The 12129-nt window shown below is 43.5% G+C and overlaps 1 protein-coding gene across 1 annotated transcript in view; it reads left to right on the top strand.

Moving 5' to 3' along the window:
* Window positions 1-12129, top strand: part of LOC117870324 — a 132926-nt gene that overhangs the window by 106933 nt on the left and 13864 nt on the right. Inside the window, exons 24-27 of the mRNA XM_034757424.1 lie at window positions 3721-3786; window positions 8074-8094; window positions 10002-10022; window positions 10603-10623. Coding sequence (XP_034613315.1) covers window positions 3721-3786; window positions 8074-8094; window positions 10002-10022; window positions 10603-10623 — 129 coding nt within the window. The remainder of the gene's footprint in view (window positions 1-3720; window positions 3787-8073; window positions 8095-10001; window positions 10023-10602; window positions 10624-12129) is intronic.

Here is a 12129-nt window from a genome sequence, read left to right on the forward strand (position 1 = left end):
ATTGTCTTCACCGGACGTCGCAGTGATGCCAACCCCAACAGCCCAGCATCTCCTAATGCAATGGACATGGACTTCTTATTTTCACATCCCACACCAAACTCACTGGTGGTCAATGCGGTGAATGAAAGGGGGAGACAACATCACTCCAAAATGACCCCTAGTGATAAAGACTGGAAGAGGATATATCTCTCAACGGCAACACTATAATTCAGAATTTCCTATTATGAATCTTTGTCAATAGCAACATCAGTGGTCATGAGATGGAGTTCATGGCTACACCTGTTGGGATTCCTGAAGGAAGTGCAGGCCGCAGTAGAGGGTCTGCCATTCAAAAGCTCCAAACTATTTGCCTACTGGGTTGATGAATCCCTCCATTCCCTAAAAGATTCAAAAACAACATTGAGATCACTCAGTATTTATACACAGCACAGAAGAAAAGACTGGGTAGCTATCACCATACCCCAAGATCTTGACCTCTGGCTTTCCTTCTAGATCAATGACATTATGACCTGCAGTGGAGATAACAGAGACCTCCTTCTAAATGTAGACAGCCCCCACCAAAATCATTTACATCTCATCCACCTACCTCAAAAGCGCAGTTTTGAGAACTTGGTTGAGTCCCCAAGACACCTCCACCTAGACCATGTGCTGCCACCATCAGAAACTATCCATCAGTTGGCTGACCATCTGACCACATTCTACCCAAAATGGCAGAATATCACCTCAGACAAGTGAGCGTTTGAATTCATCAGCTATGGATACCTGATTCTATATCTATCCCTCCTGACTATCCCTCCACACATTCCTCTTCAGGGACCTTTCTCACAAACCCCTTTTGGGTGCTCTCCTGGCTCCCTGGTCTGGAGTCTTAGGGAGGTCCCAGCTGGCTCTAGGTAGCTGCCCCTGGGTTGGTTTGCTTCCTCTTGATTGCTGGTCTCTGCAGGGCTGGCACTTCCCAGTCACACACTAAACCCCACAATAGTTCAAAGTCCCGATTTTGGTGGGGAGTGGGAGTTGAGTACAGACACTTCAAGCTGTGGTGCTCATCTACCAGCTCCACGCTCAAACAGAGCAAAAGTGAAACCATGGGCACTTCAGGCACTTACAGGGTTATTTGGTAGTTGAGATTTGGCTTTGAGAATGTCCGTGATGCTTCAATGCTGGACTTAGGCAGCTAAAGAGGCAGTGAGATGGCTACGTTCTTCTGTGAATCTGGTGTCAAGTGACTGATTCAGAATCCACTGAAGTGAATGGAAAGTCTCCCATTGACTACAGTGAATTTGGATCTGACCATAGGACTGCACTGATTTTATATCACTGTCACATGTATGAGGGAGAGGTTTCCTGTGTCTTCCCTGAGCCCTCTCTTTTCTGGGACAGAATCACATGTGCAAACCCTTGTGCCTTTTTCATAGGACAAAAGGAAGGGCAAAGCATGAACTTTACAATCAGACATTTGAGTGTGTATCAAGTTGTGCTCTTCCCAGAGAATTATAATTACATAATCAAGGGCCCAGTTCTTTTCCCATGAAATCAATAAAAATATTTACCTGAGAAGGAGCAGGACTAGGCTCCTAATCAGATCATACAGTGAATATAATGAAAAGTGCTTGCGGGTTTTATTTTCCTGGTTAACCGAGGGAGGACAAACATAAGTTTTCTCTGATTGCTTCAGTTTGAAGGGGGAAGAGCCTGGCATTTCTCCAGTGAGGGATGTGTGGTAGGCTGGGTCCCTCCCAGGGATGTTTCCTTGGTATCCGGAGAGTTCTCACCTCACAAACTAGAGAGTAAGGCGGCCACAGAGCCCAAGGTTGATGGGAAATTAGGCCTATTACTCGTGAGTCTTGGGCTTTGTATACAAGGACGCTCATTTCCAGAGCAGTTAACTGGCCTCCCTGAATAGGACACAATCCAACTCTCCTAATATGGGCATCAGCTATTAAAAGTGTCATGATATTATTTCTGTAATGAATTATGTTCCATTTTTCTGTCCTTTTCATATGTACATTTTCTTTCATACAATATTTGTTTTCTGGAGAATTACATTTCTAGAGGATACTGAACAGCATGGGAGTGTTCATTTAAAAATGCCAGAATAGAAAAACAACTGTCCTCAGATCAAGAAAATATTCAGAGATTCTCTTGTGAAGCCAGTAAAAGGGGATCATGAAAGGCAGGAGAGAGCAGAGAAGTTTAAAAATAAATTCTTCCACTTTCCACTCTACTACAAGATTTGTGTGTATTGACCAGACTATATATAAAAGAAATACGACATAGACTTACCTATTTATTGTCTTCTCTAAGATTTCTGAAAATGAAACAAATGTTCAGTGATAATGACTGAAACTGTTATTGTGTAAGGGCCAGACAGGGAGGTAGCTACCTATTAAAGTGTAAAGATGTGTAGTATTGTCCTGTCTGTGCAATCAGAGGGGGAATGGAGGAGAGCAATGTGCATTATCCCCACTTCCCCCACACCAGTCCCTCCAGCATTTTCAGTTGTATGGATCCCAGGAATAGCTAAAAGGATTTCTGACATTTGGGTGAAGGGTGACAGCACGGTGGCCAGCTGAACCCTCCTCTTTTGTGGGGGAGAAAAAAATAGTGTGGAGGGGTTTAGTTTGGCTGAGTCTCAGTGAAGCTTGTAAGAGACACTCAGCAGGAAGAGGAGATCACCAACATGGCTTATATTTATTCTATTGTAACCCTTCTGCCAGGTGGAGCCGGCAGAAGCAATGGCTGGGTTCAATATCTAGGGGTTCCTTTTTAACAATACAACACAAAACTGGCTTGTGTCCCCACCCAGTAACCTGGGGAAATGACACCCCGGGTTGCCTCTGAGAGGCAAAACTTCCCCATTCCCAAGCACAGAGTCTGAGTTTAGGAAAGAAACTTTTAATGAAAGGAGGGAAGTCACCCAACATTAATTGGGGAAAATTCCACAAGTAGGATTGATAAAGATAAAACTGTGAGCAGGACACCCACCCCACAGTGCGTGGGGAAGAGTCTTCTGCATCCCGTTCTTGAGTTCTACAACCAAAACTTCCTTTTTTGTGCCCCTCTCTGCTCCTTCACCATACCCCACTCACAGTGATTGCCCTTGGTGAGCACCCAGGGTTCAGAGGTGCATCTGTGGGAGTTCATTTCCCATCCGGGGAAGAAGGCACCTTGCTTGCTCCGCCGTCTGAGCACTTGCTCTGGCTGGCTGTACCACTGGTTGTTGTTCCTCCCTACTGCTCTCCCTGCTAGCCATGGTTTCTCCCCTGCTGGCCGCCCTACCAGCTGTTATTCCTCCCCCACTTGTTCCAGTCGCCAGTCTGCCTCTCTGCTGTAATCTCTGCAAGTCAGTCTCTTGAGAGTCCGCCTAACTCTTAGTGACTGTCAGCTCCTAGTGACTTTTAGCTCTTAGCAGGCTGGGCAGAAACGCTGTCCCACCACATGTGATTTCAGCTCTTATTGAGCACTAAAAATAACAAAAAGACTCCTAATGGAGCCTATTTCGCTCTGTCTTTGAATGGTGGGGAGGAACAGGTAAAGCCAGACTGGGAACCTTTAGGTAGAATCCACACCTCCTGGCAGGAACGTCTGTTCATATCCAATCATTGTTCATACCCCATCAAACGTCCATCATTGTTTATGTCCAAAACTGTAACCCTTAGAAATACCTCCCATGTTTGAAGCTACATGGTAGTGATAGTAACATGTTCCGTCTTTCCATAGGTAGCTTTATCTGTTTATTGCTGTCTAATGGTGTGAAGGTCATCCTAGTTCTTGAAAAATTCAAAAGTAAGTTAACTTAATTTTCTTCTGTTTAATTTGCATATGGTGTACATTTTTAATAGTGGGGGTGATTAACAATTGGAACAATTTATCAGGGTTTGCAGTGGTGTCTCCAATCCTGGCAATTTCTAAATCAAGATTGGATTGTTTTTTTTTAACTGTGCTCTAGGAATTATTTTGGGGCAGTTCTCTGACCTGTGTTCTAGTGGAAATCAGACTAGATGATCGCAATGGTCTCTTTTGGCCTTGGAATCAATGAAAAACTGTCATATTGCAAGTAAATGAGGTTAATTTTGCTTGAAAGAAACAATGGAGAAGCTGACTGACAGTAGCGGAGAGAACACAATGCTGGTCAAACTTACTGATAGCAAAAGTACTGGATCCAAATATTTGTCCACATGAACCTCACTGAAGGAGGCTAATTTATGATGTTCAAGATGTTTAAAATACAATTAGCAAATTTTAATATCTCCTAGCAATGGGGTCCACGGGTTGACTGTGTGTTGTGTGAAAAGTACTTCATTTTGTTTGTTGTTTGTTTGTTTTAAATCTATTAATTTAATCAAGTAACCCCTAGTTCTTGTGTTATGCAAATGGGTAAATAATAGTTCCCTTTTCTCTTCCTCCACAGCATTCATGATTTCATAGATCTCTGAAATATTCCCCCTTTGTCATCTCTTTTCCAAGCTGAACAGTCGTAGTCTTTTAAATCTCTTCTCAAATGGGTGGTGTTCCATACCCTTAATCATTTTTGTTGCTCTTCTCTGTAATTTTCCCAATTCCAACATACCTTTTTTTAGATTGGGTGTCCAGAACTGCACACAGTATTCAAGGTGTTGGTGTACCATGGATTTATAACGTGCCATTCTGTTATTTTCTTTCTTATTATATATCTCTTTCCTAATGGTTCCTAACATTCTGTTAGCATTTTTGGCTGCTGATGCACATTGAGCGGATGTTTTACGAGAACTATCTACGCTTTTGAGAATTTTACCTGAGTTACACCTGAATAAGATTTATGGATTTGGTCAAATATGAATTGAGGATGCTCAGTACTTCACAGAAACAGTCAGTGACACACAAATCTATCAACCTAAGCTACCTACCTAATCTAACTCTTGGTTTTTGCAAAAATATTCTGTGCATATCTTTTTCTCCTCGTCTCTTCTTTCTCTGTGGTGTGGCTGGGAAAGCTAGAATTGCTCTGGAACGAGAGCGATCTGAGGCCTTCTTGCCTGCTTCAGAGGCAGCTACTTAGTCTTTTCACCGCCTCTTGAAGCCTCATCTGCTGCTCTCACAAGTTCAAGAAGTGTGGTTGAGCATTTCATGGTTCATCTGGGAGCCCTCAAGAGAGATCTTGCTGTAAGGTAGACAAGTGTATTCTTTCACATCTTGTTTACTTATCAAAAACCTCTTTAAAATTGAGCTTCTTTGAGTTTGCTTCTCCTCCTCTAGGAAAGAAAGAGCATTCTGAAGAATGTAAAGTTTCCTATATACCCATTAATCCATCAGGAAGGGGCACATTTCACCCAGTCACAAAGATAGAGCATACATGAAAATATGATTTGTTATTCCATGCGCAAAGAGCCACTATAGGGGAGTATGAAGCTTTAAATGTATTTTGCTCTTCCAACAGCAGTTAACTGTATAAAGGGTATGATTGCTTCTGTTGATTTCAGTGTGATTTAGTTTGGGCTGTATTAGACCTTCTGCCTGCCTTTCTCTCAGTGCTATAAACACTGAGAGCTAGATTAGGTAAGAGGAGTGTATTTCCATATATTTCTATTGAATACAGTCATTCACTGATCTTAAAACTATTGTACATCACAGCTCATATGGTAGTTTCCTTTCTAGAGAAAAACGATATGGACTTTCCATTATAAAACTCTACTATTATCAGTTCCTCATAATTTAGTGAAATAACCACAGTTGGAGTTGCAAGTGCTCAGTCACTGCCTTTCCTAAAATGCAATGATTTTGTTTTTCATCTGGAAAGTTTAAACAAAAACTTGTCCTCCATTTTTGATAAAAGTATGAATAATGGGTGTTTCTTCATTTTGCTAGGGCTCCCTTAAAAGGCAGGGGCACCTCTACCTCATTGCAGCCTGGGTTCAGAATCAACCCTGTCCGTCACTTGCAGCAGGGGAATTGGCCATCCCCTGCAGTCCCTGACTCCCTCCCAATTTTGTTGTGCCTCACAGGAGTCAGAGGCTCCTTCAGTTCTTCCTGCTGCAGAGACAGCTCTCTGAGGGAAATGCCAACATTGTATTTCATGTACCCCCCTTCGCCCCCCACCCCTCATGTGGCTTAAGCCTCTTCCCTGCTGCTTGCTAATCGAAGTGGCTTGTCTTTCCACCTGGCATGCATTGGGTCCTGGGATCTTTATTTCAGCGCCTGGTGCCTCCACCCAAGGTGACTCCCATCTGTGCTTGGGACACAGGTGTGATGTCTCTTGGGATCATGACTAATGCTACTTATCGATTTAAGAGAAACATAATCCAGCACATGAACAACCCAATACATTAATACGAGTCCCAACAAATGAAAGGCCACACTCAAAAATTTGGAAGCAACATAAGAACAGCCACACTGTGTGAGACCAATAATCCATCCAGCCCAGTATCCTATCTTCTGACAGTGGCCAGTATCTGATGCATCAGAGGGAATGAACAGAACAGGGCAATTTATGTAATGATCCATTCCCTGACATCCAGTCCCAGCTTCTGATAGTCAGAGGCTTAGGGACACCCAGAGCACTGGCTTGCATCCCTGAACAACTTGGATAATAGCCATTAAAGGAGCTATCCTCCATGAACTGATCTCATTCTTTTTTTCTTTTTGAGCCCTGTTATATTTTTGTCCTTCACAACATCCTTTGGCAACATTTTTCCCCTTCTATACCCCTTCTATACCCCTCTCACCAAAGCCCCACCCCTGCCCCACCTCTTCCCATTCCAACTTTGCCTCATCCTGCCCCGTTACATCCCATCTCCTATGAGCACCCCACCCTCATTCTGCCTCTCCTTCCCCGGCTCCACCCCCCCCCCCAGCACCTCCTGCCCTCTGCAGAACACCTGATCAGTGGTGGGCAGGAGGCACTGGTTTGGAGGAAGAGGAGCTGATTGGTGGGGCCTGCTGTTGAGAGCAATCTCTGTCTCAGAAAACGTGTACCCCATTCACGGGAGCTCACAGAAGCCCTTCAATAGGAAAGTGTTCATGAGGCGCCATACCAGAGGGCCTGGGGATGTTCTTAATAAGGACTATGGGGGTTATATTAGCTCTGTATTCATCTCTGTTGCTGGAATACTATGTGCAGTTCTGGTGGACCTGACTGAAGAAAGAATTTGTTAAACTGGAGATGGTTCAGAGATGAGCATGATTAAAGAATTTGGTACCATGTATTATAGTGATAGACTCAAAGAGCTCAACCCATTTAGCTGACCACAGAGAAGGGTTGACTTGGTTGAACTCTATATGTATGTACATGGAGAACAAATATTTGATAATGGATTCTTTAGTCTAGCAAAGAACGGTCTAGCAAAATCCAGTGGCTGGAAATTGAAACTAGGAACATTAGACTAGAAATAAGGCATACATTTTAAGAGTGAGGGTTACTACCCATTTTAACAAATTACCAGACGATGTGGTGGATCCTCCATCACTGGAAATTTTTCAAATCAAGACTGTATGTTGAAACTTATAAAGACTCACCCACTACTGGTTTGGATTCCTCCGTGTGCTCTACTCCTCCTTTGACAGAGCAGATTACTTGGCTCATTTTGTCAATATCATATATGAGCACTTGCTGGGTCTGAGAAGTGCTGCTCATACATTGTTGAAATTTAAATAGACTCAACCACTCCTGGTTTGTAATCTCCAAGAACCATAACAGCCTTGCAGAGACACAGAATGAAAGATAATGTACACATTGAAAGGACTCTGCATTGAAATAAGCAAATGGAATGCAGCTAATAATGTAAATGGTATTACTGCTCCTTTCATAGCAGAACCCATTTTAGCAGAGGAGCGTAGTGTGTCATATTCACCTTTGGCTAATTACTTGTGGCCATGAAGCTTTTTCTTAAACTGATTAAAGCAAGAATATAATCTTCTCTATCTACTATGTAGCGGGATAGGAATGGAGATAGCCCATGGATTGAATAGCTAATTCACTACCCATGGCCAATATTTATGCTAATCAGCAAAGAAAGGATCACATTCACCTTCTTCAATTCATAAGTCAATGGACATACACTGACCTGTTTTCTTCTCCTCCCCTTTTTTCTTTTGTAGAGGAACTGCAGGAGCAAACAGGTGAGTTTGCCTACTTTACTCAATACTTACAGTCCACTGACCAAATTTTGTGTGCCCTGTAATTGGTTCCAGCAATTTCAACTGCAGAAGGGATGCTATCATTGCACACCCCATGTATCTGGGAAGTGGAGGGTCTGTGTAGATTACTCTGGAATCATGGTATGTCAACGAGCTGAGACCTCAGCAGCACTTTACAAAGAAAGTCAGAAGGGCAGGGGTTGAAGGGCAGTCGGGCATGTGAGAAAAAACATCCACGCACTACAGGAACTGAACATATCCAATGAATGATAAAGGTCTGGATGGGAGTGTGGCAGGACAGAGTTGCTAGTGCTGTGCCTGACCTTGTAGTAGCTGAGGCCATGCAGACACTCCACTCTGTGTCTCAGGGATGGAGGGAGAATTGTCCTCCCCAAACAGCTTCCCCCAAACTGGGAAACCACATACTGTGCAGAGCACCCAGTGTAGGCTCTTTGACAATTTTCCTGCAAAGGAAGTGCTAATAGTGACACAGGAATATTTGCTAGAGCAGGATATAGAACCTAGATATTCTGTCTCCTGGTCCAGTGTATTCACTATGAGGGGAAGGTGTTGGCAGAAACTTTCCATGGGAATGTGTCTATTTCAGATGGGAAAAAAACTTTTTGGATGAAAAAAAGAACAAGAAAAAAGCAAAAGCATCTCAGTACAGTCAAAAGTTTCTATTTCCTCCGTATTGAAAAGGAATATTCTGATTTTTCACTTCAAAATGAAGGAGACATTGTTAAGGTTCGATTCAGTTACGCAATCATGTGGGGGCAGTGTAGGCACAGGCGCCAACTTTTTGATTTCCTCGGGGGTGCTTGACCACCTCTCTGCACCAGGCCCTGCCTCTCCTAACCTCCTTCCCTTAAGGCCCCACCCTTGCCCCACCTCTTCCCGCTCTCACTCTTCCTCTTCCTGCCCTGTTCCCCCTCCCAAGAGTGCCCCACCCTCATTCTGCCTCTTCCTTCCTCAGCTCCTCCCTCCCCAGTGCCTGTTGCCCTCTACAGAAGAGCTGATCAGTGGTGGGCAGGAGGCACTGCAGTGGAGGGGAAGGAGCTGATTGACGGGTCATGCCTGTGAGAGCAATTTCTGTCTCAGATGAACTGTACCCCTTTCACTGGAGCTCACACAAGCCCTTCAGTAGGAAAGTGTTCATTAGGCCCCAAACCAGAGGGCATGGGGATGATCTTAATTAGGAGTATAGGGTTTATATTAACTCTGTATTTGGCTCTGTGGCTGGAATACTATGTGCAGTTCTGGTGTCCCCAACTGAAGAAAGAAGCTGTCAAACTGGAGAGGGTTCAGCGAAGAGAACCAGGATGATTAAAGGATTAGATAACATGTGTTATAGTGATAGACTCAAAGAGCTCAATCTATTTAGTTTACCAAAGAGAAGGGGTGACTGGATTACATGCTATATGTATGTAGATAGAGAACAAATAGTTGATAATGGGCTCTTCAGTCTAGCAGAGAATGATCTAGCAAAATCCAGTGGCTGGAAATTGAAACTAGGAAAGTCAGACTAGAAATAAAATGTAATTTTTTAAGAGTGAGGGTAATTAGCCATTGTAACAAGTTACCGGGGTTGTGCTGGCTCCTTCATGACTGGAAATTTTTCAGATCAAGATTGTATGTTTTTTCTAAAGGATCTGCTCTAATGCAAACATGAATTGTTTGGAGGAAGTTCTCTGGCCCATGTTATAGATGATGAGAGTGCTTCCTTCCGGCCTTAGACAGTATGATGTTGATTGTATCACTTGCTCACCTCACAGCTATTCTGCAATAAACGCAGCTTTTGATATTTTAACTATTAGTTACCTTTCCCCTTGGCCATATTAGTACAAAAGGTGCTATTTTTATCTTTAAATATGTTTTTTCTTTTTTAGGAGAATTGGAAAAGACAATAAGTAAGTCTGTGTCGTTTTTCTTCCTTATGCTCTATTACTCTTTTTGATGAGACAGATTACTTGGCTAATTTTGTCAGCAACATATATGAGCACTTGCTGGGTCTGAGCAGTGCTGCTCATACATTGTTGAAATTTAAATAGACTCACCCACTCCTGGTTTGTATTCTCCAAGAACCATAACAGCCTTGCAGAGACACAGAATGAAAGATAATGCACACATTGAAAGGACTCTGCGTTGAAATAAGCAAATGGAATACAGCTAATTATGTAAATGGTATTACTGCTCCTTTCATAGCAGAACCCAGATTAGCAGAGGAGCGTAGTGTGTCATATTCACCTTTTGCTAATTACTTGTGGCCATGAAGCTTTTTCTTAAATTGATTAAAGCAAGAATATAATCTTCTCTATCTACTATGTAGCGGGATAGGAATGGAGCTAGCCCATGGATTGAATAGCTAATTCACTACCCATGGCCAATATTTATGCTAATCAGCAAAGAAAGGATCACATTCACCCTCTTCAATTCATAAGTCAATGGACATACACTGAACTGTTTCTTCTTCCCATTTTTCTTTTGCAGAGAAACCCCAGGAACAAATAGGTGAGTTTGCCTACTTTATTCAATACTTCCCAGCCAGGGCTTTGTCAAGCCTGATCTTAAAATCCTCTAAGGAAGGAGCTTCCACCACCTCCCTAAGTAACCCATTCTAGTGCTTCACCACCCTCCTAGTGAAAATGTTTTTCCTAATATCCAACCTCAACCTCCCCCACTGCAACTTGAGACCATTATTCCTTGTTCTGTCATCTGCTACCACTGAGAACAGTCTATATCAATCCCCTTTGGAGCCTCCTTTCAGGTAGTTGAAAGCAGCTATCAAATCCCCCCTCATTCTTCTCTTCTGCAGACTAAACAATCCCAGTTCCCTCAGTCTCTCCTCATAACTCATGTGCTCCAGCCCCCTAATCATTTTAGTTGCCCTCCACTGGACTCTTTCCAATTTTTCCACATCCTTCTTGTAGTGTGGGGCACAAAACTGGACACTGTACTCCAGGTGAGGCCTCACCAATGTCGAATAGAGGGGAATGATCACGTCCCTCAATCTGCTGCCAATGCCCCTACTTATACAGCCCAAAATGCCATTAGACTTCTTGGCAACAAGAGCACCCTGTTGACACATATCCAGCTTCTCGTCCACTGTAACCCTTTGATCCTTTTCTGCAGAACTGCTGTCTATCCATTCGGTCCCTAGTCTGTAGCATTGCATAGGATTCTTCCATCCTAAGTGCAGGACTCTGCACTTGTCCTTGTTGTACCTCATCAGGTTTCTTTTGGCCCAATCCTCTAATTTGTCTAGGTCTCTCTGTATTCCTATCCCTACCCTCCAGCGTATCTACCACTCATCCCAATTTAGTGTCATCTGCAAACTTGCTCAGAGTGCAGTCCATGCCATCCTCCAGATCATCAATGAAGATATTGAACAAAACCCGGCCCCAGGACTGACCCTTGGGACACTGCTTGAAACCGGCTGCCAACTAGACATGGAGCCAGTGATCACTACCCATTGAGCCCGACCATCTAGCCAGCTTTCTATCCACCTTATAGACCATTCATCCAACCCATTCTTCTTTAACTTGCCGGCAAGTATATTGTGGGAAACCGTATCAAAAGCTTTGATAAAGTTATCTCATCATAGAAGGCAATTAGGTTAGTCAGGCATGACTTGCCCTTGGTGAATCCATGCTGACTGTTCCTGATCACTTTCCTCTCCTCTAAGTGCTTCAGAATTGATTCCTTGAGGACCTGCTCCATAATTTTTCCAGGAACTGAGGTGAGGCTGACTGGCCTGTAGTTCCCCGGATCCTCCTCCTTCCATTTTTTAAAGATGGGCACTACATTAGCCTTTTTGCAGTCATCTAGGACCTCCCCCGATCGCCATGAATTTTCAAAGATAATGGCCAATGGCTCTGCAATCACATCCGCCAGCTCCTTTAGCACCCTCGGATGCAGCGCATCTGGCCCCATGGATTTGTGCTCATCCAGCTTTTCTAAATAGTCCTGAACCACTTCTTTCTCCACAGAGGGCTGGTCACCTCCTCCCCATCAGTG

This window comes from Trachemys scripta, unplaced genomic scaffold (assembly GCF_013100865.1).
Source record: "Trachemys scripta elegans isolate TJP31775 unplaced genomic scaffold, CAS_Tse_1.0 scaffold_26, whole genome shotgun sequence".
Lineage (NCBI taxonomy): Eukaryota > Metazoa > Chordata > Testudines > Emydidae > Trachemys > Trachemys scripta.